General features: G+C 40.1%; 4 protein-coding genes across 5 annotated transcripts in view; 1 reads left to right on the forward strand and 3 right to left on the reverse strand.

Annotated features, from left to right (window-relative positions):
• Positions 1-14,868, forward strand: part of fmn1 (formin 1) — a 29,141-nt gene extending 14,273 nt beyond the window's left edge. For both annotated transcript variants that reach the window (XM_039781525.1, XM_039781526.1), the window contains 15 exons: positions 778-839; positions 1,223-1,980; positions 3,336-3,477; positions 4,180-4,267; positions 5,947-6,008; positions 6,103-6,191; positions 6,309-6,438; positions 6,788-6,934; positions 7,433-7,492; positions 8,401-8,521; positions 11,409-11,501; positions 12,906-12,957; positions 13,733-13,882; positions 14,153-14,234; positions 14,542-14,868. In XM_039781525.1, the coding sequence (XP_039637459.1) occupies positions 778-839; positions 1,223-1,980; positions 3,336-3,477; positions 4,180-4,267; positions 5,947-6,008; positions 6,103-6,191; positions 6,309-6,438; positions 6,788-6,934; positions 7,433-7,492; positions 8,401-8,521; positions 11,409-11,501; positions 12,906-12,957; positions 13,733-13,882; positions 14,153-14,234; positions 14,542-14,586 (2,081 nt within the window). In that variant the 3' untranslated portion in view covers positions 14,587-14,868. The remainder of the gene's footprint in view (positions 1-777; positions 840-1,222; positions 1,981-3,335; positions 3,478-4,179; positions 4,268-5,946; positions 6,009-6,102; positions 6,192-6,308; positions 6,439-6,787; positions 6,935-7,432; positions 7,493-8,400; positions 8,522-11,408; positions 11,502-12,905; positions 12,958-13,732; positions 13,883-14,152; positions 14,235-14,541) is intronic.
• A 65-nt stretch (positions 14,869-14,933) lies between these two features.
• On the reverse strand, positions 14,934-16,423 carry grem1a (gremlin 1a, DAN family BMP antagonist). Its single transcript, XM_039781529.1, has 2 exons — positions 16,264-16,423; positions 14,934-16,095 (listed from the first exon to the last, which is right to left on the reverse strand). The coding sequence occupies exon 2, from the start codon at positions 16,088-16,090 to the stop codon at positions 15,548-15,550; it is 543 nt and encodes a 180-aa protein (XP_039637463.1). The 5' UTR covers positions 16,091-16,095; positions 16,264-16,423; the 3' UTR covers positions 14,934-15,547.
• A 41-nt stretch (positions 16,424-16,464) lies between these two features.
• On the reverse strand, positions 16,465-20,908 carry LOC120546550 (neuroendocrine protein 7B2). The gene is made up of 6 exons (XM_039781528.1): positions 20,801-20,908; positions 20,184-20,412; positions 18,871-19,020; positions 18,599-18,711; positions 17,857-17,910; positions 16,465-17,649 (listed from the first exon to the last, which is right to left on the reverse strand). The coding sequence occupies exons 2-6, from the start codon at positions 20,410-20,412 to the stop codon at positions 17,521-17,523; spliced, it is 675 nt and encodes a 224-aa protein (XP_039637462.1). The 5' UTR covers positions 20,801-20,908; the 3' UTR covers positions 16,465-17,520.
• Positions 20,909-21,650: 742 nt separating this feature from the next.
• On the reverse strand, positions 21,651-24,979 carry LOC120546548 (rho GTPase-activating protein 11A-like). Its single transcript, XM_039781527.1, has 8 exons — positions 24,693-24,979; positions 24,503-24,599; positions 24,096-24,352; positions 23,548-23,699; positions 23,358-23,459; positions 22,563-22,736; positions 22,384-22,474; positions 21,651-21,988 (listed from the first exon to the last, which is right to left on the reverse strand). Exons 1-8 carry the CDS (start codon positions 24,866-24,868, stop codon positions 21,868-21,870), a joined length of 1,170 nt encoding a protein of 389 aa, XP_039637461.1. The 5' UTR covers positions 24,869-24,979; the 3' UTR covers positions 21,651-21,867.
• Between the last annotated feature and the right edge of the window lie 180 nt (positions 24,980-25,159).

Consider the following 25,159-nt stretch of genomic DNA (forward strand, 5'->3'; position numbering starts at 1 on the left):
CCCTCATCTGTCTCTATTCATTGGCTGGAGCTGGGAATTGTAGTCCTATAACTTTCTATTGCCTACAGAGGATACCAAGAGGTTGCAATAGTCTTTTGAATATCTACACAAAACAAAAAAAAAAATGGCTCCAACAACGATAGTGTCAACAAAAACCGAACACATCATAAAAGTAACGTTATGGCTGAGCTGTTGCATTGGATTGGATAAGATTGTACAGGTGTACCTAATAAAGTGGTCAGTCAGTAGGATTATCAAAGGTTGTTTTAGCAGAGATAAAACTATGTGCTACATGTGTACACACCCGCAAATACACTTCCTGTAAATACTTTCAGGACAGTAAATACACTTTCTAATTGACCATTCAAGAAGTCCATCCATTAGCAGATACATGTTTGATTCAATATTTGTCCAAGGTGCCAGTGAGCTGTGTGCCAGGGTCTGTATGTTTTTCTTAAATTTGAATCTCTTCTGCCATCATCTGGTCAAGTTTTGTAATGTTAGAATATCCTCAAACAGCCCTCAGCCTCCTGCAGCGGTAAAACCTGAATTTGATTCGTCACGCAGAATCAGTCACAGTTCTCAAGTGTCTCATAGTTACTGTAATTTGTTTGTCTGCAGCTTGTTAACAGCCACATCACTAATGTATCCATTGTGTGATAAATAAAGCGCTCTCGGGCCCCACAGCTGTAACAATGAACATCTGTTTGTGGTACAAGAAGGAACTGTTATACTGTATGCTGTTGAAAAATGTTCTTCTGCTCTGTTTCCTCTCAGAGCACCAGGCTGCTCTCCTGCAACTGAAGAGAGAATGTAAAGAGGAGCTGGAAAAGTTACAGGTCAGTAAGGATACAGTGAGGTGTTGCAGCCAAATACATAATCGTTCGACATTTTGGGATATACGCTTAATTGCTTTCTTTCCAAGAGTTCTCTGCAAGAAAGCAAATCATGTATGTACTAAAATGTTGAATAGTTCATCAGAACAATTGCTACTATCATCCTCATTGATGTCAAGTTTGACTAGCTCCAGTTTTTGCCTCTCATGTATTCATTATCATTACATTAGAGAAAGGTACAACTTGTGGTCTTTTAGAAACCTAGAAGGTATTCCCAGAATCCTCAAAGAATAAAAAAACTTATGTTTAGTTCTGTGACTGTAATGATGATACACAAGAGGCTCAAAATAGGGGCTAAGTCTTAACTAATACGATATAATTTTCAGGAGGACTTTGGTCAGGAACTCTCCCGACTGAGGGTGGAGAACGAGGACAATGTCGCCCGTCTGGAGCTCACTCTGGCCGAGCTGCAGGCTGAGCTCTCCCAGGGTGGGACCCGCCAACGTGGGGAATGCAAAGATGTCGCTGTATCAACGGGAGATGACTTTTTAAATAAGTCTTTCCGCACGGTCTGCATCCAGACCGACCGGGAGACATTTGTAAAGACTCCTGAGGATGGAGAAGGTGCGGGGAGAGCCTACGCGAGCCCTCAGCAGCAGAAGGTGACCCCCAAAAAGTTGGACCTGGCTTCTATCAGCCTCAGCCTGGCCGGGCAAAGAGACGATACTTCATCTTCCCCATCTTGTGACCCTCCATCCCAAACTCTTCCTCCACCTGGAACTGTGCATCCTCCATCAGAACAACCACCCGCTCCTTCTCAGACCACCAATACAGACAATCTGCCTCCTCCTCCTCCTCCTCCTCCTCCTCCTCCTCCACCTCCGCCTTGTTCGTCTTCCCCCCTAAACCACATGCAGTCAAATGGCCCTCCACCGCCACCACCTCCTCCTCCATCCATGCCTGGCCTTATACCCCCTCCACCTCCTCCTCCTCCTCCATCCATGCCAGGCTTAGCTCCCCCTCCACCTCCTCCTCCTCCAGTTGGGGGCTTCAATGTTGAAGTACCTCCCAGGAAACCGACAGTGCAGCCTTCCCGACCCATGAAGCCTCTTTACTGGACCAGGATCCAGATCCAGGACAAGAAGTAGGTTCACGTTGAATAACATAATACACAAGATGAGCTTAAAGCTTTAGTGCGTAACTTTTTGATATGAATGAACGTCCATTACATTCAAGCCATTGCCAAATGAGTTGCTACAAAGCTAATTAAGACTATCAGCTCCACACAACTCTCTTTGTATTTCTCAGTATGACTATGTTTAGAAGATTGTGGCGTCCGGTGACTTTCCAGTGTAGAGTGAAGATAATGACCTCTTCTGAAGAGTCCGTCATGTGTTTTTAATAATAATACATTTATTTATAAAGCGCTTTCAAGTCAAAGTGCTGTACAGAGCATACAAAATACAGTTTAAAAACATTTCTAATGACTAAAATATAACACACACTCGGACTCTCAGAAAAACATACAGAGAAATTAGGCCTCATACACAACAGTAAACAGATGGGTCTTTAGCTTTGCTTTAAAAACCTCAACAGAACAAGCCTGCCTGATGTTCAGAGGTAAACTGTTCCACAATGTTGGTGCACGGAAAGAAAAGGCCCGTTCACCAATTGTCTTCTTTTTAACCCTTGGGACACTCAGAAGACCCGTTCCCTGAGAACGCAGGGCTCGAGCAGGCACATAGGGTTTCACTAGGTCGTTAGGATACTACGGTGCGCTGCCATTTAATATTTTATAAGTTAGCAGCAACACCTTAAAGTCTGCTCTGGCATGAACAGGGAGCCAACGGAGAGAGGATAACACTGGTGTAATATGTTCATATCTGGAGGCTCCAGTCAGAACACAAGCTGCAGCATTCTGAACCAACTGCAGACTCTGAAGACTTTTCTTTTTAATCCTTCGTGTCCTCCTTGATTACTATCAACTGCGTGGAGGAGGGGGGGTGCGCGGTCACAGAAGGCTTGTATCATGTGGACGCTACTTAGAATTCCTCATGGGGGCGGCAGAAACTACACATTATAGCTTTAACCAAAATCAACAAACACTGTGTTAATGCGCAGTGTCATGTCATTTCATTTTAAGTTTAATTAAAAGATGTCTGCAACTGTTAAAATCAATCTAATGAAATCCAATTTTTTTTTTAAAAGGGCCTAATAAGCACTATAGCACAAACTGGCTATTGGATAAATAAATAAGACGAATAAAATGAATGTCTTAAAATGTAAATTGTTTGAATCTGAGATGTTGAAGTAAAAAGAAAACATTTTGGGCTCTAAGCAGCAAGTGATAGCCATTTTTTCACATTCACATTCAACCATTATCAAGTAATCGACAATATAATGTAAATAATTGTTTGCTGCAGCCCAACACTAAGCTCTGACAAAAGTCTAATAGATTAACACATATGCTGATTAAACATGATGTCCTCTCTCCCTTAGGAACAAGACACTGTGGAACGTTTTAGAGGAACCAAATATAATAAACGCCAGCGAGTTTGAGGATCTCTTCGCCAAAACCACCACACAGACCAAGAGGAAGCCGCTGGCAGAGGCTTACCAGAAGAAAGCCAAAGCCAGGAAGGTAACATGCAAAATGAATCATGCACACTTAAATTTCTGGGATTTTTTGCTTTATGTCGCTTGTCCACTAGAGGGAGTTGATGCCTTCAAGTCTACAGACAGCAGATCATTCAATAAAGAGCATTATAAATCTAGATTGAGACACAATTATGAATACAAAAAAGCTTTTTGGTCATTTTTTTTTTTTTATCTTTATCTGTCAAATAAAGCATTTTATATTCAACACACAGTTGTGATTTATTTACTCTCTTTACATTAAATGTATCATTTTCCACTGTTAATGTGTGTGCAATCATTTCCTCCGAAATTCTGATTTTATGATTGGCTGAAATTCCTCACCTGGATTACATTTGTGTTTGCTGCATTTGCAAGCCTTAGGACATTATTGCTACAGTTTTATTTGTATAGCACCTCTTAAACACAAAGGTAGAGTACAAAACATAAGAGATAAGAATGTGTTAAACATTTAAGAGATAATGAAATATAGAACACAATTAAATAAAATAGGCAAAAGAAGATCCCATCTGTTCAAACCTGAGGTTACAAATTAGAGTGATGCGTGCTGTGACCTTTGTTTGTTTTGCTTTATCTTTTAACAGTAGACTTTCCACTAATGACTCACTAATGGTTTCTAGTGGTAAAGGTGGTCATGGTAACTTTGTGTGTGTGTGTGTGTGTGTGTGTGTGTGTGTGTGTGTGTCAGATCATTAAGCTGTTGGACGGGAAGCGCTCTCAGGCCGTAGGCATCCTTATATCTAGCCTCCACCTGGAGATGAAAGACATACAACAAGGTGAGTTATGGAGCACTTCATGTGCAATATGATAATGCAGAACCTCAGATTTCATATACAGGCTCATTGTGTCCTTGAGCAGCTCAAATACAATTTTGATTGTTGTTTTGATTATTTAAAAACGATACAGCTGAATAAAGTATGTTTTCCTCAGCACCAGGGTATACAAATCTGTATTTAGTAAAATTACATTTTATAATACTTTTACTTAAGTTACTCCATTTTTACTGTACTTTTACTTTTACATGTTTTGTAGTATTTTTTTATTGTAGTATTGTTGCTTTTACTAAAGTAAAGATCTGACAACTTCATCCACCACTGGCCAGCATTGCCATTATTTTAGCTAGCTTAGAAGCTATATTAAAGTGCCCATATTATGAAAAAATCACTTTTTCTGGGATTTGGGGTGTTCTTTTGTGTCTCTGGTGCTTCCACACACATACAAACTTTGAAAAAAATCCATCCATGCTGTTTTGAGTGAGATACAGTTTCTGAATGTGTCCTGCCTTCAGTCTCCTAGTGAGCTGTTCAAAATCGGCTCGGACTGTGACGTCACAGTCCGAAATGAGCTGGCTAACCACAACCGTTAGCTCGTTAGCATGCTAACCGTTAGCATTAGCATGCTAACGCTAATGCTAACGCTAGCATGCTACGTCGTTCTCAATAGCAAAGCACTGCTACAACACACACAAGTTCACCATAATCTACAAAAGAACTACTTACATGTGCGCCCTCATTTAGAAGTCTCCCAGCTAATCCTGTCTTGTAACTGACCAAAGTTGGAGAAACAGGCTTTCTTTTACTGTCTGTAGAGTTAGCTAGCTGACATGATCTACATCTGAGCTACTGAGCATGTGCGAGTGCAATCAAAGATAGTACAGAAGAAGAAGATGAAAAGAGGTCTCACTCTGTAGCTAAAACAGAGACCAGGTGAAAAGAGCATCTGCAGCAGTGAGAGAGAGCTGTGCAGTACAACAAAAATATGGTGTTTTTTGAAAATTAAACCATGTAAACCTATTCTGGTACAATCTTAAAATACAGTTATGAACCTGAAAATGAGCATAATATGGGCGCTTTAAATGTTTCCATATTTATACATATTCAGTGTTTCCCCAATGATAAAAAATAATGAAAGACTATCATAAGAATCACATCAACATCGAGTGTGTGAAATCAAACAAACATCGTCATTTCGAACACATTAGACTAGAGGATTACAGTAAACCATTAACTATAGCGGTATTTCCCAGCCAGTCTTGGGAACTTGAACCTGCAGCCTTCATCTGTGAACATTCAGGTAGCCGCAGCTCCCTGAACATCACCCTTGTTTAACTTGAACCCCGGCATCACACTGAAGTTACTCTGTATTTCACTTTGAATATGAGCTGTTGGTGAATTTAAAGTAGGATTAAAGGCTGAAACCCTCACCACAATGTCAGCAAGACAGTTACAGAGAGGCAATCTGCATTGCTAAACCCCAACTCCTAAAACTGTTTGTAGAAAACAGCAGACAGAGAGGGGTGTGTTCATGTTCCTCTGGAGAACTGCGGCTCTCCGTTTGGCCTCTTTAATTTTCCTTTTTTTTGTTCTTTTCTGTATATTTTCAAAGTGTCCTATTAACTGCTGTATCTTCAATTACATTGAAATCTGTGCTTTTGTTTTTACATTCTCTCTTCCAGCTGTCCTGGCAGTGGATCACTCTGTGGTGGACGTGGAGACAATTGAAGCACTGTATGAAAATGTAGGTATTACAGCACACTTTACTGCGGTTTACCTGCAAGTGCAAGTGTACGATTATGAACCCCTTCATTTATATTTAATTGTCAATGTGTCAGAGAGCGCAGCCGGAGGAACTGGAGAGAATCAAGAAACACTACGAGACGTCAGAGGAAGAGGAAGTTAAACTGCTGGACAAACCTGAACAGTCAGTATCTCACCTGCAACCAGAAATGTTTAGAGACTGCACCAGTAATTGATTGTGTGTACGCTTGTGTGTGTGTGTGTGTGTGTGTGTCCTCTTCCTGTTGATGTGGTTGTGCAGGTTCCTGTATGAGCTGTCTCAGATCCCAGAGTTTGCAGGCCGAGCTCACTGCATCATCTTCCAGTCGGCCTTCATCGATGGGATCGCATCCATCCAACACAAGCTCAACACAGTTTCATCTGTCTGTAAGGTAGGAACAAAAGCACCTGCTACACGTGACCTTTCTTCTCATTATATATATCAATTCACTGACATATATACCTTTTACAATTATCTCCATTTCCCACCCAATATACAAAATATCCTAACAAGTGTTCAAGATGTCTGCTGTTTACATACATTTCACGGATCATTTATCTTTAAGTAGAACCTACATGTCTGACTCCCTTTAATTCAATGATAAGATGTTCAGTGTATTTTAGGTACAAATATAACAGGATTTTTTTGGTGTTTTCTTGCTCTGTCTGATCACCATTGGATCATCCTGAGCATGGTGCCAGCTGTCTGTAGTTGATCCCGTGTGTGTTTCCTGTTTTGAGGCTCTGCTGGAGAGCGACGGTGTGACGGAGGTGATGGGACTGGTGTTGGCTCTGGGGAACTACATGAACGGAGGCAACAGGACCAGAGGTCAGGCCGATGGCTTTGGCCTGGAGATTCTACCCAAACTGAAGGATGTCAAGAGCAAGGTAAGACCTGCATAACTGTAGTGGCTCCATTAGAGGCCACTTTATCTCCACCTATATTCCTTGAGCAAGCAAAGGTCTTGTGCTGTGTCTTGGTTTCAGAACTCAATGAAGTCAGGGATTTGGCCGTTGTTAAAAGAACTGTGTATTATGTGTAATATGTATATTAATTGAGCAAATAACACATCCTATCGTTATCATGCTTTCCATCATAAGGGCAATCCAACAAGCCCCATGATAATAACAGAGAGGTTGAAGTTCATTCATATTTTTTTATCAACTCACAGAAACTTGTTTTGTTTTCTCACTTAAACACATATCAAATCTGTCTGACTGATCCCATTTACACCATTCATGTAGTCTGAAATATCATGCATTGAATTATCTTTATAGAGATAATACATTTTATGAAATGGTTTTAATGAAGGCTCTGTGATCTACCAGCCTGCACACTAAGGTCCTACTTTTTACTGATGCAGATTTCGATGCTTTTCTTCTCAGGACAATCGTATCAGCCTGGTGGACTACGTGGTGTCGTACTACCTGCACAATGTGGATAAGGTATTAGTTAAAACAATTATCCACACCTATTCTAGGTTGACTATAATATATATATATATATATATATATATATATATATATATATAACCTGGAAATGTATGCAATTTGTGAAAAAAGCAGAGGGGGGGGGATGTTTTTTGATCATGCACAACAAAACAAAACATGCACGAATTAAATTCCCCATCCAATACCATGGATAGTGCCACTTGGCTAGCCTTATTCATGCACTTCAGTATTCAATGGAAAATAATCTCAAAATGAAATAGCACAACGTGGTGTCAACATAAAATACAGCGCTTTCAAGCCGGAGAGCGGAGTTCACTTCGTGGTGCAAACAGAATAGCCTACTTTCACCCAGGAAACGCTCGTTCGTTCCTCAAGAACCGCAGTCTTTTTTCTAAACTTAACCAGTCGCTTTGGTGCCTAAACTTAACTGCCTGTAGCCGGCTCGCAGTCACTTATTGGCGGCTAAACAACTGCCGCTGGTAGCCGGAGTCCCGGAGCTCTGTAGCGGCTAAATACAACCAGCAACTGCCGTTTGGATTTTATCTTTCTATCGCACTATAGACTGTTCCCGTTACAGCGCTTTACTTAGTTTAAAATACTTCTGTTTTAGGTAAATAATATATGGTTTATTGGTTAAGTAGCATTTATCGCTTTTTAAGGGTGGGATAAAATAATTCAGCAAAGGCAGGGATATATAGACCAGAAATCCCACGCATCCCCCACGATAAATCGCACCCTGTATATATCTAAATACAGTATATATACATATTTTCCCATTTTCACTCTGATGAAGACACAGTAGTGTCAAAACTAAAATTTCTAGTGTTTCCTGCATCAAAAGATACAATTCATTTCTTTCCAGTTCCTGATTTTATTGCTGTGTTTTAATTGTATTCCACCAGCACGCCGGCACAGACAAGAGTATCTTCCCACTTCCTGAACCTCAGGACGTCTTCCTGGCTGCACAGGTCAAGTTTGATGACCTCAACAGAGACCTGAGACAGCTCGGACGAGATCTGACAAGTATGCAACGTCACCGGTGCAACCTTTATCTATTCCAGCTCCCTCTCTTGCAAAAAAGAACCCCCTGGAGTAATGAATGCCAATACTCTTCTCCTCCTCCTCCTCCTCCTCCTCCTCTCGGTTCATAATATAAAATGGTAATCCACAAAACATACTTTGAGCTTCAGCGTCCGTGTGACTGGGTGACCGGAATAGTCTCGCCTTGTGGTCATTTTGTTGTGTGTTTTTGTTTGAAAACCTCAGGCTGTGTAACTCTATCACTCTGATTTCGAGAGGTTCCCACAGACCAAACCTCGGCCCAGTCTGGCATCATTTTTCCCCAGACACCCCTCCCCCGACAACTCACCACCCTGGTTTCCCATCACCAGCCCCAGCTATTGAGTAACTGTTTATACTGCGGGCTAAAGGCCTGCTTCTTTTACCAAACTTGAGTTCGCTAAAGCCCCAGAACAAAAGATTTCCTCTCGTCTCTCTTATCCTTCTAGCCTGTTCTCTTCTCTGTCTAAGTGTGCCCTTATGACGCCATTCAGCATGCCAGCCAGTTAAAGTCACGTTGAGGACAATGCTTACTCTTACATGTGTACGATTGTGAGTGAGTGCATTGTTGTATCCCTATGTATACAGCTGCATGTGTTTTTGCCTGCATTTCACTGTGCGTGTATTCAGAGACTAGCAGGAGTCTTTCTGCTGATACAGGCCTGGCGCCTTTTAGATCCAGCTTCTAATCCTCCTGCCCATCAGATCTCCCATCGTTGTGCCTTTGTGCCCCTGTCGCCGGCGCAGGGAGACCATAGCTTTCCACTTATGCAATCTCCAGACCTTCAGTATCTGTAGCATCTTTGCACGGGCCTCTGCAGAGATGCACAGATCCTTAACCTGCTCAGCTGTATCACCTGGGCTCCAGTGTGGCCCCCAGATGTGTGCCGAAGATAGCTTTCTTTACCTTTCAACACAACTTTGTCTTATTGGCCTGTCTACCCAAACCGCCGTGCAATCTGGATCGCCCGCCGCAGGTTTCCTTTTGTTCTGCCTGTTTGAACCGCCCTCATGCCTGGTTTCTGTCGTTTTTCACTCTCCCTGTGTTTTCTGTTTGGTTGGTATGAAATGTTTCCCAACAAAGCTACAGGGAGATTAGTTTCTCTTCCGTCATCCATGTTGACTGTTTAAGGAAATGATCCAAAGACTATATTGCAATCTTATTCACAGTAAATGTTAATCCAAATTACTAGAGAAAACATGTTTACTCTCTTACATGTATCTATCAGATTTAGCTTTATTTTTCCAGGTTTTGAGATTTAGTCCTCCAGCCCAAATACAATGGAGGTCAGTAGAATTTTGTCGTGCTGCTCACACAGCATTAGAAAAAAAAAAAAACATTCAAAAGTTGACCAGCAATACATTTTTTCAAAAACTTCCCTGTTTACTGTCAATAATTAGCCTGACAAGCCACACTTACATTTGCTTTTGCTGCCGCTAGGGTGCGTCTAGATTTCTAGGCTAGTCAATAATCCCTTGCTGTCAATATTGGCACACACACAACATAAATAAGCCACGGCTCTATGCATGGAAATGTTAAGGTAAGGTCTGTCGGTTGTTTGGTCCAGATCTTAATATCTCAACAACTATCAGATGGATTATCATGATATATTGTGCAGAAATATTTTGCAGACATTCACGATCCCCAGAGGATGAATCCTACTAACTTTGGTGATGACCAAATGGAAATAGCTTTCTTTATTTTTACACTTGTGAAGCAAGTGTCTGGGCACATTTATGCTATTTGAATGTTTCCTTCCTGGAGACTTTCGGCTTACTCTAACGTACTGTAGCCTGTGTTTGGTTTCCTTTCTATGACATTGCTGTGATTTAGGAGGTGACTGAAGTAAACATATAATCATCAAAACCGTAAAATCTTCTCACTATGAAACCAAATCACTGCTTCAGTCTCACATCTGAAAGCACCACACTCCTCATCAGCCGGCTCTGTTTATGTGAGGGTCTATAACCCTCTTCGGTCTGGAATAAGCAAACTTCTGTCGAACACAAAAGGCAGACAAAAGAAAGAAAGAAAGGAGAGAGAGATACCCGCCTCCAAAGTTTACACAAATCCCGAATGAAAACAGTATTCTTTTGTAATCTTATCTGGGAGATGTTGATCGAGCGTCAGGGTGGGGGTGGTGGGGGGTGCAGGGGTTCAGCTCTTTCTGCAGCCTCTATTATGACTGGCTCCGCAGACTGGCTCCTCTGATCCACTGATTGGACGCAGAGCAACATGGAGCCAAAGACTGGCAGAGGAAGAGAGAGAGAGAGAGAGAGAGAGAGAGAGAGAGAGAGAGAGAGAGAGAGAGAGAGAGAGAGAGTTTGCAGTCGCCATCTCTGGGTACATCTGAACAAGACATATCTAAAGAGGAAGCTGTGCTGATAACCTCCTGCTGGGGCACAGGTGGAGCTAGTTTTAACTGAAAACTAGTCTCACTTTGCCAGACCTATCTCCACAGAGCTGCAACCCAGAACTATCTCTCCTCTCTCTGTCCATCCATCACACTTTTGTTATGGATTAAAGCTGCAACAAAAAAAGCAAGTGATTTATAAATTAAAATCTTATATATTAGCATAAGAGAGTTCCATTTCCCAAATAAACACACTGTTGTGGTCACTGGTGGGGACGTTGAAGCAAACAAATCAGAATTTAGAACTGCAAAAGGGAAAAAGCATTATGCCCAAAGAAAGCTAAACTCAACAACTGTAACGGATACAATGGTTTTTCCTTTCCTCCACAGCTACACTTTGCCTTTTATGAAATCAAATTTAGGAAACATAAAAAGGCAGGTTAAGTGTATCTTCCCCCTTTTCCTGAAGTGTTCTCTTGTTCCTTTTTCATTATCAGGGTGCGAAAAAGATGTACAGAAGGTTTGCTCTGATTCTCCTGGAAAAAACCTGCAGCCGTTTAAAGACAAGATGGAGGCTTTTGTTCTCAGCGGTGAGTAGTTGCGGTTGTATATTGTGCAGCTGCAAACCAGAGTGTCACTTTTAAAAATAAAACAAACGTGTCTATACCGACACACGACTATAGTTGGATTTAGGACCAGCATTATTTTACTGTGATCAATAAGGTAGATTACTTTCTGGAGACGTAGTTCTCCTTCAGCCTCTTTTTTTCTTGTGTTAAACAGCTATTTTCTATATACAGTTTTTGTTTCCGTATTTATTGTTTGTTTCACATTGATGGTCAATATGTTTGTTTGTGTATGCACAAACCACCAAGGCAAAGAAACATTTTCTGATTCGGATTCTGAACATCTGATACCATTTTAATGCTCAAAGATACTGAAGCTACACTCATTTTATATTTAAATATACAATGCAAATAGTCTAATAGTCCTAATTCCCCCCGTATGCCCCATTTAAACTATTCCATTGTCTCTAACAGTCAGTCACTGACCTAAATCTCTTTGTCCCTCGTCCTATAGAGTGTCTTTGGTATCTGTGTGTGTTTTTAAAGCAGATAGGATGGATTCAGAATAAAGGCTAGACACTCAGATAGGGATCAGACAGATTTGGCAATGACTGAGAGACTCCTGCCTGAGAGACACACCGGCAACTGGGAAATATTCATCCAACTAGCCAATGTTGTAAGATATTTATTTTGACCCATCTCAAGATGAATCACTAGAGGTCCTGGGTAACAAAGCTTCCCGTTCCCAGTATTTGAAATGGCACAGATGCATTATATTTTAAATGCGTGTCTTGTTTCAAATATCACCACATTTTCTGCCTGTGATGAAAAGTGACACATCAAAGCTAAAGTGACTAAAGAGAGTGTGCTCAGATCTTTTGTCCCTTGTATCATGTGTCCATTCAGAACGTATTCAGACCTTCACTTTCTTCATTTTCTTATGTTGAGTGTAGATTGATGAGAGGGGAATTTTATTTAAATGATTTTAGCATAAGGCTGCAACAAGACAAAATGTGAAAAAGTGAAGGGATCCGAATACTTTTTGGAATCACTGTAAAACCATTATAGACCAACTGGACTGGGTGCGTCTTTCTGACAGGATTTCTGTAATTTTTTCATGCCTTTACTTGGAACATGTGAAGAACATATTTTTCTTCTAAAATGCAATAGGTGTAAAATAAAACATGTTATAAGATGTTTAAGACGAGCATCACAGTTGTAGCAAACAAAGAAACTAAGTTTTAATGTGTCTTTATTCACAAAATATTTTATAAATTGGTCTAAAATGACAGCGAAACATCGCCAAATGATCTGTTTTGCTTTCAAATCAAAGAGACCTAAAAGGTATTAACTGTTTAAAAATATATTCTGTTTTTTGGAGGGGAATCTGGCTATAGCTAAACTGTTTCCTCGTCTGTTTCTTTGCAGCAAGAAAAGAACACGCAGAAGCTTCCTATCAGTTGACGACTGTACAAAAAAGGTTGGAGAATTAAAACTGGAGCATCAAACTGGCTTTTATCTGAATTTGGTGGTTCAATTTCGTGTCACTAATATCAAGCAGTTACAAAAATGTTTCTACGCTCAGAAGAAAAAATACTTTGACCAGATTTGACAAACCAAAGCATGTAGCATCTATGAATACGATGTCAACACAGGCAAACTGTGCAGGTGTCGAAACCTGTAATTTGCAACCTTTGTTTCCACTGTTGTTAATTCCAATTTGCCAATTTTGGATCACATTCCTCTTGGAACTTGTGTAGTTTTTGGTTTAGAAGCCTTTATCGGTGATTTTGCTGCATTGCCCCGTAACAGTCATTCCACTGCTACATGTAGCTACTTGCTAACATCAGGGAAACCTGTAATTTTGGTGGTTGTTGTTATTAATTTCTCCTTAATTTCTGAATACATTCCTGCTCGATATCCAGTTGTGTAGTTTTTGGTTTAGAAGTCTTTTCTGTTTTTTTCATGTTAGAAAGTGCCGCTATACTCCATTACAGTCAGTCTCTGGCTGAAGTGACAGATGGTACCAGTCGCGTTGTAGAAGGGTTCAAATAACCGTACAGGCCTACCTGTATTGGGTGTGATTTATTATTTACCGTTAAACTGCTGTGGAACTCTGCCAGTAGTGATTGCTATAGCAACATAATGTTAAACTGAAACCATCTGATTCAAGATGAGAAACAAATTGCACCTACATCTTGGTTTATTGTGTTTTTAATCTGCTTTCTCTCTCTTTTTTTAAACTTGCTGTTCAGTTTTCAGGACTTGGTTCTGTACTTTGGACTGAAGCCCAAATCGGGAGAGAAGGAGGTGACCCCCAGTCATCTCTTGATGCTCTGGTTTGAGTTTTGTTCCGACTTCAAGGCCAGGTGGAAGAGGGAGAACAAGACCATCTCTAACGAGAGGTATCAGATAACCCCGTGCATCTCTCGAACCACCACTGTTTGTTAAATGCTGGATTTTTATTGAGTGGGTCTTGTTTCTTTTTTGATTTGACTGAACTTGTATTGACACTGGCCTTATTTTATGTAGCATTTTTTTTTATTTGTCTTAAAAAAGGTCTGCCACGAAATGGTTTACGTATACCTGCACTTGGACCACTTTTCTGGCTCATACATTGAATTTATACTGTAAAGAACTTAATTTTTCATTTACTTAACGTGTTGTTTCTGCAGATTAAAAGAGGCTCAGCTGTCAGTGAAGAGAATCACAGCGGAGAAGAAGGTGGAGACCAGAAAGATCAACCCCAACAGCCTGGTAAGACAGGATTCAGTACAGTAGAGTCCATATACTGAAGAGCCCAAGAGATTTTCCTCCAAAAACACACATTTTCTAAACCAGGTGAACATGAACTTGAACATGTAATGCAGATAAATACATGCACATTCACAGATATACTCTGCTCTTTTTCTATGGCTTCCTAGAAAGTATTACCTAAAACAGACAGAACTTATTACAAAACACTTTATATCATAAAAGGCTTCTCTGTCGTTCTGCTTTGACTGAATTGTGTCCCCTGAATGTGCAGTGATCGATAACACTGATCATGATTTACTCCCAACAGAAAGAGAGACTGCGTCAGAAAGAAGCCAACATGTCTTCAACATAGAGACCGACGAAAGGAGGTATACAAGACTGATACATCGTGTTCATCCCGCTAGATGTGGACGACGATACCAAACCAACTGTTTATTAGTTAACACAAGATTCTCTATAGATTTAAAAAAATATATATTACTTTTACTTGACAATGTAGAACTTGCATTCATTATTCTGACTTTTTATATAATTTGCTACCTAAATATGTAATAAATGTGCAATATTTAGAATTTATTATAAACTCCAGCTCCGTAATTATATTGAACTTTCTAGGCAAATTATTTGCATTGATTTCTACTTCTTTAATCCTCCTAGAACATTGTTTTCTACAAATAAAATCACTGATCAGAAAATATGTGATTTTATAGCTTGTTTTATTCACAAGCAAATTTACAATACATGATGAACATATTATACACAGTCATAAAATGAAGTGGCCTTTAGCAGTGCAGGTTGTAATAAAAACAAATATATATATATCCTGATCAGATTTACATCCCACACAGTGGAAAAAAATACAACCATCCCAGCCATTTGAAGAAGTGTCCTTACACTTGTATTCTGATGATCCATTAGCCTGCATGTCTGCAACAAACAAATCTACCTAAAGTTTAAACACTTTTTTAGATCATAAGTTCACTTAACTAAACCCTAAACGCTGATAAACTCCCTGCATCTAAAATCCTCCACATCTGTTAACACACAAAAATTGACTTTGTGGAAGCAATGACTGATAATTGACGAGATATTCGGACAGCGTGATGGATTAATAATTGCAGCTCAAAGTGTCATCTTTCTCTCCATTAATGATTAAAAAGAGCTCAGGCAAGTTCCTCACCTTCCTATTCCCACTTTATTCTCATGTGTCCTTTAAACAAAATACGCTTTCCGTTTGTTTGTTTTGCAAAGCAGCACTTTTCCTCCAATGGAAGCGGATAGGCTATTATCAACCTGGATGTGTCAGTTTGCGTCTAATCCGTATCTATTGTTGTGCAGCGGCACTGCTTTACGCGCTGGATCCGTTTCTTCCTGGTGCTGGGTGTCTGACCCGGGCAGAAGAGGGTGTAAGTGATGGTGCTGAAGGTTTTGGGTTTGCAGGCAGAGCAGGACTGAAAGGCGTCTCCGTCCTGGTAATTGTGCCTCGGGATGTAAAAGGAGTTGCATTGTCCATAGCAAAACCGGTTGAGGATGGTGCGGCTCAGGCAGCCCTCCTCTTGGATGGTCTGCTTGAGCGGCTGCGTCTTGCACCAGTCAAGCCGCAGGTAGCGCCGCTCCGTGACGTGCAGCGCCTCCTGACTGGACTCTAGCACTTCGTCGGTTGGGGTTACAGACCCCATTCCACGGGAAATTAGTCCACTGAGGGCAGGTTGTTGACATCTATCCGATTCGTTTGGGTTGTATTTGTTTGGGTGTGGGAACGCGCCTTGAAAGGTGGCAGCATCTGTGCTCCTAAGCGGGCAGAGCAGCAGTGCCAAAACTGCTGCAGAGATCAGAACCGATTGTGTCTTCATCATTGAAGCTGAAAGAGAAAAATACAAAAGTCAGTCATTGGTAGAGAGAATTTTACTTATTTGAGGGTTTTAAGCACTGCTTTTACGCGTGCATTACGCACCAAATAAACAAGAAAACATGATAATGGAGGAGTGCACATTAACAAATAAAATTAGCAGTTACTAAATTGAGTTACCTGTTGTTTATTTAGGCTCCTCACGAGAAAACGTTATCCAGTCAGACAGTCAAGTCTTTCCTCCTCTGTAGTGGCTTTATGAATGGCACACTGAGGGGTTTTCTAAACTGTTTTGAGCTTCAGCAGAACACGCCCCAAACCCTGATCCTCACTATCTGCCTGAAAGGAAGAAGAAGAAAAAAAAATCCAACTCCAAACGTGTCAATGCAGATACATCATTTATTTGACTTTACAGAACAAAAACAAATATTTTTTTGGCAAGATAAAGTGACACATGACAGATCAGTGCTGCCTGTAGAGACTTATTACTGCAGTATGGAGAAGACAATAGATACAGATCTAAATAAGAGCTACACTTTTTGCCATGCTACAGTGACATAGTTCACAATCATCCCTTACATGACAAAGCAAAGCTGCTACAGTTTACAATTAACTTCCAAGAATGTGATCTGTATTGAATCTTTGCTTCTGAAGACAGAGTGATTAACTGGTTATATCAAGACATAGAAAACTTAACCTTCAGAAACTTCAGTGTGTGCAAATGGATTTCTGTACAGTCATGAATAATAACTTCCTCATTCGACATTTCTCCAAATCAACAAATCTTTATACAACTTCTTATAATACAGTTGTAGATATACTGTACACTGCCACTCAAGAGTTTAACACTTTGTATTTTAGCATTTTGGCTAATAGTTGAATCACATCTCTCCCTATAAATAGCCAAGATTTTTAACATTCAGATCAGATACTTAACACTATAACTGATGTTTGGCTTACAATCAAATTGCAGAGTAATGACAGTTGGCTTTTTGAGCATTACGGTTCCATCTTGACCTTTGAAAACAGCAGCTGTCAAAAGAAATCTTAACACAAAGTCCAATCTACTTTGAGCTTCGATTTTCTGATGAGTTTTTGCATTTTCTCTGTCATGAGTCAGAAAAAGCCCTAAAAAATTTTTCTGTGGACCAAGCGCTCGGATCCTAATGCTTTAATAAAGGCAGGTGTATGTTTAAAATAAGAGCACCAGTTGTAAGACCGATATACAGTACGTTGTGCCTAATTAATAAGATCTGGGTTAATTAATATGATTACAATAAAAAACGAACTATTTTCATGCTTGCTGCTTAATTATATCTGCCTATTCCTTATTTCACAGTACTTGCACTGAAGTCCCAAATCCAATACTTATTAACCAAAATGCTTAAATATGTAGTGTTACAAACTCGTATCTGAGAGTGTTGCAGGCGCAGGAGTTTAGGTGGTGGATTTGCTGGCAGCAGAGGCGATCGGTGCCTCTTCCTCCTCTTCCTCAGAGAAGTGAGGAACAGATTTTTTGGCGACCACGTTGTCCAGCCGCTGGCCCATTAGATATGGGTTGACACTCTGCAGAGAGGCAGTGAAATAGATTAGTGTACACACTGTAAACATAAACACTTCAGAGTGCTATATTAGCTTGTAGCAGAAAATATCACTTGACATCTAAAGCAGTGAGTTTAAGAGCACATCGCTCCCTTCAGGGACAGAGTTCAGTGTTGGTGATGTGGTTTCTCAGACAATAATACAAAAGGAAGAAGACAACAAACACGATACCCTTTTTCTTCTTTTCGGTCCTCCCTTCAGTTTTTGGTACAAAAGCTCCTTGTTCTGAAAGGAAACAAGACATTCAATCACGTATCCGTTGTTTTACAGCCAGTCCCTTTGTTCTAACTTACAGTCAACACATTGCCTGAATCCCTTCTCAAGGAGTACAGACACTTAAAGAGGTATTTTCTTCAGACCAGACCAAGATACAGGAATGAATCCATGCAAATTACAAACAAGTTTTGTTTGATCTTGTAAATGGCAAAAGTCAGAACACCCTCTCTTTAGTTCTCTTGAGAGGGTTGCACTTCCAATCTTTGGTAACATGTAGCTCTTATTTCAAAGGAATGTATGCAAGTTGCTTTGAACAAAAGCATGTCCCCAAATGAATGTAAAAGGAATATTAATACCAACCTCTGAGTACATTTCACCTGGTTCACATGTACACCTGATATTGTGTTTAAAGTTAATGTAAAAGCAGGGATTCTTGATTTGCAGGTGAAAAACCTGGAGAACTCCGTGGTAAAGAGGTATTTGTGCATGGTATTATTTTTCTGATAATGAATCACTCGTTTCATCAATATTTGCGTTTTTTTCTGTTAATTTGAATATCTTTGGACTGTTTGGACTAAATGAGCAATCTGAAACTCTGGGAACTAAGGAGCGCATTTCACCATTTGATTGATCTATGATTAAAAATTAAATAAAAAAATAAAAAAATTAGTTAGTTACAGTCCTACTCTGTACTCACCCACTTCGCCAGGGCCGGGTAGTCGTGCTCTGGGTCAAATAGGTGCTGGTGTTTTTGAAACTCTCTGCTGAACTCGGCTGTGTCCGGAGCGTTTTCCAAACAGCCGTCTGCTGCTGTGAATGTGATGAGGCACAGAAATTAATGTCCAAAAACAGCAAATGAATACAATAAAGAACAGAAAGAATCAGTACTGTAGTATTAACAGCAGCATTTGCCCTAAAGTTTATCCTGAGACATCAGTATGTGAATCAATAACAAACAAGATGTTCTACCGGTCTTTCCCAGGGGACAGGGGTTCGGAGGGTCTGGGTACCCGTGATCTTCACTGAAGTCTTTGGGAACGTTGTCGCCGGTCAGCTCGGCCACAATGTTGGGGATGTTGCCAAAGGGGCCGAGGTGCTGCAGCCCCTCGTGAGCACCACCTTGTGGAGATCAACAAGCATTACAGCCACTACAAAAACAGCAGCACTACCAAAGCTTCAGAATACAAGTATAGACATCAATGGATCTATAGCATCTTTGTCTGCATATAACCCCTGAGAAATGATCAATGAGATTATTTGCATTACGCATTTGAATGGGTCTCAATAAATTATAAATTAATCTGCAACTGTTTTGATAATCGAAAAATTGTGTCAGTCATTTTTAAAGCAGAAATGCAAAAACATTTCTCTGGTTACACCTTGTCAAACCTGAAGATTCAATGTTTTTCATTGTCGTGTGCGATCGTGAATTGAATATCTTTGAGTTTTGGACTGTTAGTCGGATAAAACAATATAAAATAATATAATTTGATTATATGTGTACATTGCTCTCCGGACACTCCTTGTTTCAAGTGAAAAAGTAACAGAATTAAGGCAGATGATACAGTGGGACAAATACAGAGAATATATCACTGTCAAAATTGACCTCATTTTGTGTCCATTTCATGTTAGAAAATCAATCATGGCTCAACAATCAAACCCAAAGCAATGGGTTGTATGTATCCAGTATTAGTGTTATTATTATATTGGGCAGTGGTGGCCTAAAGGTTAGAGAAGCAAGCTTGTGACCGGGAGGTTGTCTGTTCAATCCCCAGACCGACAGGATAAAATCTGGGTGGGGAAAGTGAAAGAGCCCCCATTACCACCACTGAGGTGCCCGTGAGCAAGGCCCTTAACCCCCAAAGTGGAGCTGCTCAGTGGCCAGCAGATCAGACTGTGGTTGTACTGGGCAGCTTCCAGGTATGAATGTGGAACTGTGTGAATGTGATCAGGGCATTCCTGCAAAAGAGAGGCTACCTTCCCTGAATAAATAAAGGTTAAAATAAAAATAAAAATATTAGGCTACTGTTTGGGTTGTTTTATCAGAATGAGGGAAAGGAGAAAAAATGGACAAAACAAAAATAGGGAATTAAGACATGATATAGGACAAATAATCCAAACGTTATTTTAAAATAGGATATAAGTACAGCCTCATGTGTTTGACAAGCACTTGCACCCCCATCTACCGTCCACGTCTCCCTTATAAATTCTGCTATAGAATAGGCTATTTTTCTTGGTTTCACAAAAATAAAATAAAAGCACTCTAAAAGCACCCAACATACCCTGTATGCTCTGAGGCCCGACAATGTTTGTGGCCTGATGTGCGGGATACTCCACCCTGGGCCGTGCGATGCCCAGCTGCTCCATGACGCCGTGCAGGAGCCGCTGGATGTCGGCCTCAGACACCTGGTCCGCCGTGCGGGGGCTGCGGGCTGGAGCTCTGCCGACATGCAGGCACAGGAGGAAGCCGAGCAACGATAACCGAACCGCCGCCGAGCCCATTTCTGTCATCTGCCGAAGAAAAAAATTAGCCTACCGTACAAAAGGTGGACAGTAATCCTGTGCAAACACAGCTGCATTTGCTGTTAGACACGTGACATGACAGGTTAATTAGCTAAAGCCATAACATGAAAAGTGTGATGCGTTCATGTTATCTGTTGTGTAGAAACCGTAAAACGATATAAAAAGGTCTGTAAATGGAAGGTGCGCCACTCACTCTGAAAACAGAGCCAAGGCCGATGAAATAGTCTATAAATAGCCTATATGTCTATTAAAAGGATAAAACACCATCAATTCTAATAAAAACTATTTAATTACATTTATTCTAAGACATGTACACTTATATTGTGAGATAACACCACAAATGACCAAAACAGGATTTTTTTGTTTCTGTTCTTACCGTGTTGTTGCTGATGGTTGGACCTGCGTACTGCGCGAGACCTCTAGCAAGCTGGCCTAAAGAAAATCGTGTTTTTCCGGTATCCAGAATAAAAGCTTGCTTCACAAACTATGAAAAAGTGATTGCATAATGTTTCTCGCCAATTTTCGCCGACATTAATTCCTATTAAGTTGATTCAGCATACATTTGGATTTTAATGCTTTCTTGTTCTAAAATAATTGGACTATACACGTTTTCCTTTCCCCGATCATTTTCTCCCACTTTATTTTGAAGAAAAAATTACTAGTCCCATTTCCACTGTCAGCAGAAGTGCTCATTACGCAACCTCGCAGGATGATGCGATCCGCCTCACTTCACGGTTCAGATGCAGTTGCTGAGATACCAAAATTCCTCTCTTCTCATTGGCTGTGACATTATGGCAATTATTGGCCCACTAAAACGCTGAACCGAGAGGAGCCACAAGTCTCTGCTGCTGGGATCATAATATGTCATTTTTAAACACATTTCTGAGAAGAAAGCTCATCTTCAGCATTATCATCTGCAACCATCTGTTTAGGTGGTTAGTGTGATAAATGGTTCATCAGCATGCATTGTGATGACAGGCTAAATTAAGAGAAATCAGGCTACAAACTAGCCTTTTTTTGGCTTATCCAACTTGTTTTAATAATTCTTTAGATTTGTTTTCACATCTATTTTTATCTTTTTGGTTTCTTAAACCTTCATAGCCCATAAAAAAAAAAAAGACTAATTATTAAAAAGGCATTTTCAGTTTGAATCTTTAGTTTGCATCAACAATAAACTGATTACTTGTAATATATACATATACATATAACATGTGCAGGTAAAGAGATTTCTTTTGAAAAAATATATTTATTCACTTGATATAAAGTACGCATTCTTGGTGTGAAATAAATAGTCAAATACATAAATTCATTAAAATGTAGAATGTTAAAACTTAACTGATTCAAGACACTAAACCACCTTATAAATATAAACCAGATTAGACATAACCTTAAATGCTGCAGTAACTTGGGGCATAGCCTACATGACAACTTCTTATTAAAAGTTTACACTGAAAAGCACTTTCTCCTAAGTGTGAGCTGTAGTTTCCCAACACCAGTGAGCACAGGAGAGCTGTGTGCATCGTGTCCTCTGGTGAACCTCGGGAAATGAACCAAACGCAGATCTCTGAAAACAAACCAAAAGATCAGTTTTACGTGTTTTAGATTTGGGGCGGTTGTAGTTCTTAACATGAAGCCACTGAAAAAGGGTCAACAACAGTTTTAGAATCCCTAAAACTAGTAAGAACAGTTCAATGTATATATTTTTTTGCAACAGTGAGTAATTGTTAACAGATCAGCATTGGTATTACCAAAAACGCACATAAAGAACTACACAGTAAAAACCCCTGCAATCTCCAATATTTATTATTATTATTTTTTTTAAAAACAGGAAACAATCCCAAATTTCACGTTTAGTAGAAACCACATTCTCAACATGTCTTAAATCTCCTATTTCCCTTCTCTAATTACTTAATCGGTTCAACACTGCCAATTCAGTAATTAGATGCTTTTATAATTTACCTTTTTAGTCTCTCCTGCAGGGTCTTGCATGCATCTTTGCCAACGGGTCTATGACGGTCCAACAAAGTCGTTGCAGGACTGAAATCTTGTTCTGTGAACAATTTTAATATCACGTTCCGTACAAAAATGGGAAATTTTATATCTGTTACAGCCCGTTTCTTTCTTCATATTGCGTTTACCTGCGTGAGGCATATAGGTCCTAAACAGCAGGACATTGGGGAAAGTCTCGAGGCCGAGGCTTCTCCTGAGTGACGGTCTGTCTCCTGAGGTGAACTCTTGGCTCTGCTCAGAGGCCGGAGGCCCGACCTTCGACCTCGCTTGAACCCAGGGCATCGTCTTCACAGACCGTATCACTGCAAGTGTTTGAGCAAATTAAATGAAAGGAGGCTTTCAGGTAAGACAAAGCTAGTGGCACTACTCCATATTTGTAATATATTATACAGTACAGGCCAAAAGTTTGGACACACTCTCATTCAATGTGTTTCTTTATTTTCATGACTATTTACATTGTAGATTCTCACTGAAGGCATCAAAACTATGAATAAACACATATGGAATTGTGTACTTAAAAAAGTGTGAAATAACTGAAAACATGTCTTATATTTTAGATTCTTCAAAGTAGCCACCCTTTGCTTTTTTATTAAGGGAAAAAATTCCACTAATTAACCCTGACGAAGCACACCTGTGAAGTGAAAACCATTTCAGGTGACTACCTCATGAAGCTCATTGAGAGAACACCAAGGGTTTGCAGCGCTATCAAAAAAAGCAAAGGGTGGCTACTTTGAGGAATCTAAAATATAAAGACATGTTTTCAGTTATTTCACACTTTTTTGTTAAGTACATAATTCCATATGTGTTCATTCATAGTTGTGATGCCTTCAGTGAGAATCTACAATGTAAATAGTCATGAAAATAAAGAAACACATTGAATGAGAAGGTGTGTCCAAACTTTTGGCCTGTACTGTACGTTTTACCTTTAAAACCATGTCTTTTTCTTTGTCCTCTCTTTGCATCTTTCAGAAAATGGAAATTCATCAGAAACTCCATACTGTCCAGTACAGCTTTAGGAATCACACCTAAAGCAAATAAACATTGCAGACATCCAGTCCGTAAATATATAAATCCTTGACTAAATGAAAGTGTCAAGGCAGAATGATTCGTTACCGAATAAGTGAGGCTTTTCAATGAACGTGCGTAGGACGAGAACTCTGAGTTCCAGTCGCCCTTCAGACATCTCGGCTTTGTTGGGAGGCGGTAAAAGACATGGAGCGAAGACTATAGCGAGATTGGAGCTGGTCATCAAGTTTTCTGGACATCTGACAGCAGTGCATTCAAATTTAGAGAAATTAAATTGGTATTAAAAATGTGTGGAATCCTGTGTAAAGAACAAAATCCTCATTAAACTTATACTTTAAAAAGGGAAAAAGAAAAAAAAAGTAAATAGCCCATCATCTTAAGCCATTTATACTTCTTATCACTTCACAGACAACTTCCCAACCGGGGGTCAAAACTACCCCATCAAGGGGTTTCTCGATAAATCAAAAAGGGGTACCAAGACAATTACAGGGATGACAAATCAAAAATCTATTTCTGTTACACCAAATTGACTCTTCCCCATTTTCTTGTCTCTTTCTTGTGAAATAATGGGATACTTTAATCTCTTTAGGCTTTTAAAGACAAGCTTTCCCCACAATATTATTTTTCTCTCAAACCTCTGGGAGACTGCGGAGAGGAAGTCAAACAGGTAATGCAGACAGGAGGAGTTTCTGGCAGGTAGCAAACATGACAGCAGCTGGAGAGCTGAAGTTCGGTCCTGCAGGTTGGACAGCGACTGGGCTTTGAGCAATGCTGCATGGAGCTCAAGGGGGAACAAAGGCTCTGGCAGCTCCCTGCAAAACTGTTTGATGAGCGTTGCAACATCGTAGGGCAGGGCTGTGGACAGACCCCCCTCTCCTCTATTCAGCTTGGCCTGAAACAGACACAAGGAGGGTAACATTATTGACATATTGCCACAACAGATTAGATACAGAACCAGGGTTTGCTCAAACCACCAGATGGCGATACTGCTCCAGTAGAACTTCCATTAGTTAAAAAAAAGGTCAATAGGTTATAATCTCACCCTGATGGTCTTAATGCGAGGAAGAGAGCCTGGCTTTCTGAACAGGCCTACAGTCCCAGCACGCTCCAGAAGAAATGAACACGCATCCACCAAAAAGCTGAGACACAACATGATCAAACAAAGGATTGATCTCTGACCTGTTGTCACAGTTTAATATCAGAAACTTTCTAATCCTACTACTACTACTCACCAGGGTACCAGTCCAAACACAGGAATGTATTGCCTGGGTAAAATCTCCAGAGGAACACCGAAGAGCTTTGTACCACCGATGATCAGTCTCTCCTTTTTCTTCTCCGAGCTCTTCACAGTTATCCCATAAATAACTTGAAGGTGAAACCGAATCACATTATTGTCCGTAACCTTCATGATTTCACTTTCACTGAGAGATGATAAAAACTACGCAGTTCAGCAACCTTATACTGAAACACCGCAATCTCCTTTACTCACTTAGTAAAATCATTGGTGAATGAAGGAGGCTGGCTTGATAATGCTCATTCATATCACCTGTGGTACAAGTGAGGAGAATGAAAGGAAAGTGTTGTGTTCACGGCACATGGGGAGGGTGGGAGATATGAAATGTTAACTTAAAACTAAAATTGACATAACTTTTGTAGTAAAGTGTTGGTCATGAAAAGCATAATCCCAATCTAAATCTCA

Source organism: Perca fluviatilis, chromosome 18 (assembly GCF_010015445.1).
Source record: "Perca fluviatilis chromosome 18, GENO_Pfluv_1.0, whole genome shotgun sequence".
Taxonomy (NCBI): domain Eukaryota; kingdom Metazoa; phylum Chordata; class Actinopteri; order Perciformes; family Percidae; genus Perca; species Perca fluviatilis.

Bases quoted from the DNA above. Each gene is read 5' to 3' on its own strand.
- grem1a (XM_039781529.1), bottom strand. From the start codon at position 16,090: ATGATGAAGACACAATCGGTTCTGATCTCTGCAGCAGTTTTGGCACTG.
- LOC120546550 (XM_039781528.1), bottom strand. From the start codon at position 20,412: ATGACAGAAATGGGCTCGGCGGCGGTTCGGTTATCGTTGCTCGGCTTC. The intron at 19,021-20,183 runs GTATGTTGGGTG...GATCTCCACAAG, and splicing joins CGGGCCTCAGAGCATACAGG to GTGGTGCTCACGAGGGGCTG. The intron at 17,650-17,856 runs GTATCGTGTTTG...GCCTCTCTGCAG, and splicing joins GACCGAAAAGAAGAAAAAGG to AGTGTCAACCCATATCTAAT.
- LOC120546548 (XM_039781527.1), bottom strand. From the start codon at position 24,868: ATGAAGGTTACGGACAATAATGTGATTCGGTTTCACCTTCAAGTTATT. The intron at 24,600-24,692 runs GTGAGTAGTAGT...GTTGTGTCTCAG, and splicing joins GTGTTTGGACTGGTACCCTG to CTTTTTGGTGGATGCGTGTT. The intron at 23,700-24,095 runs GTTTGAGAGAAA...CACTGCTGTCAG, and splicing joins CTCTCCGCAGTCTCCCAGAG to ATGTCCAGAAAACTTGATGA.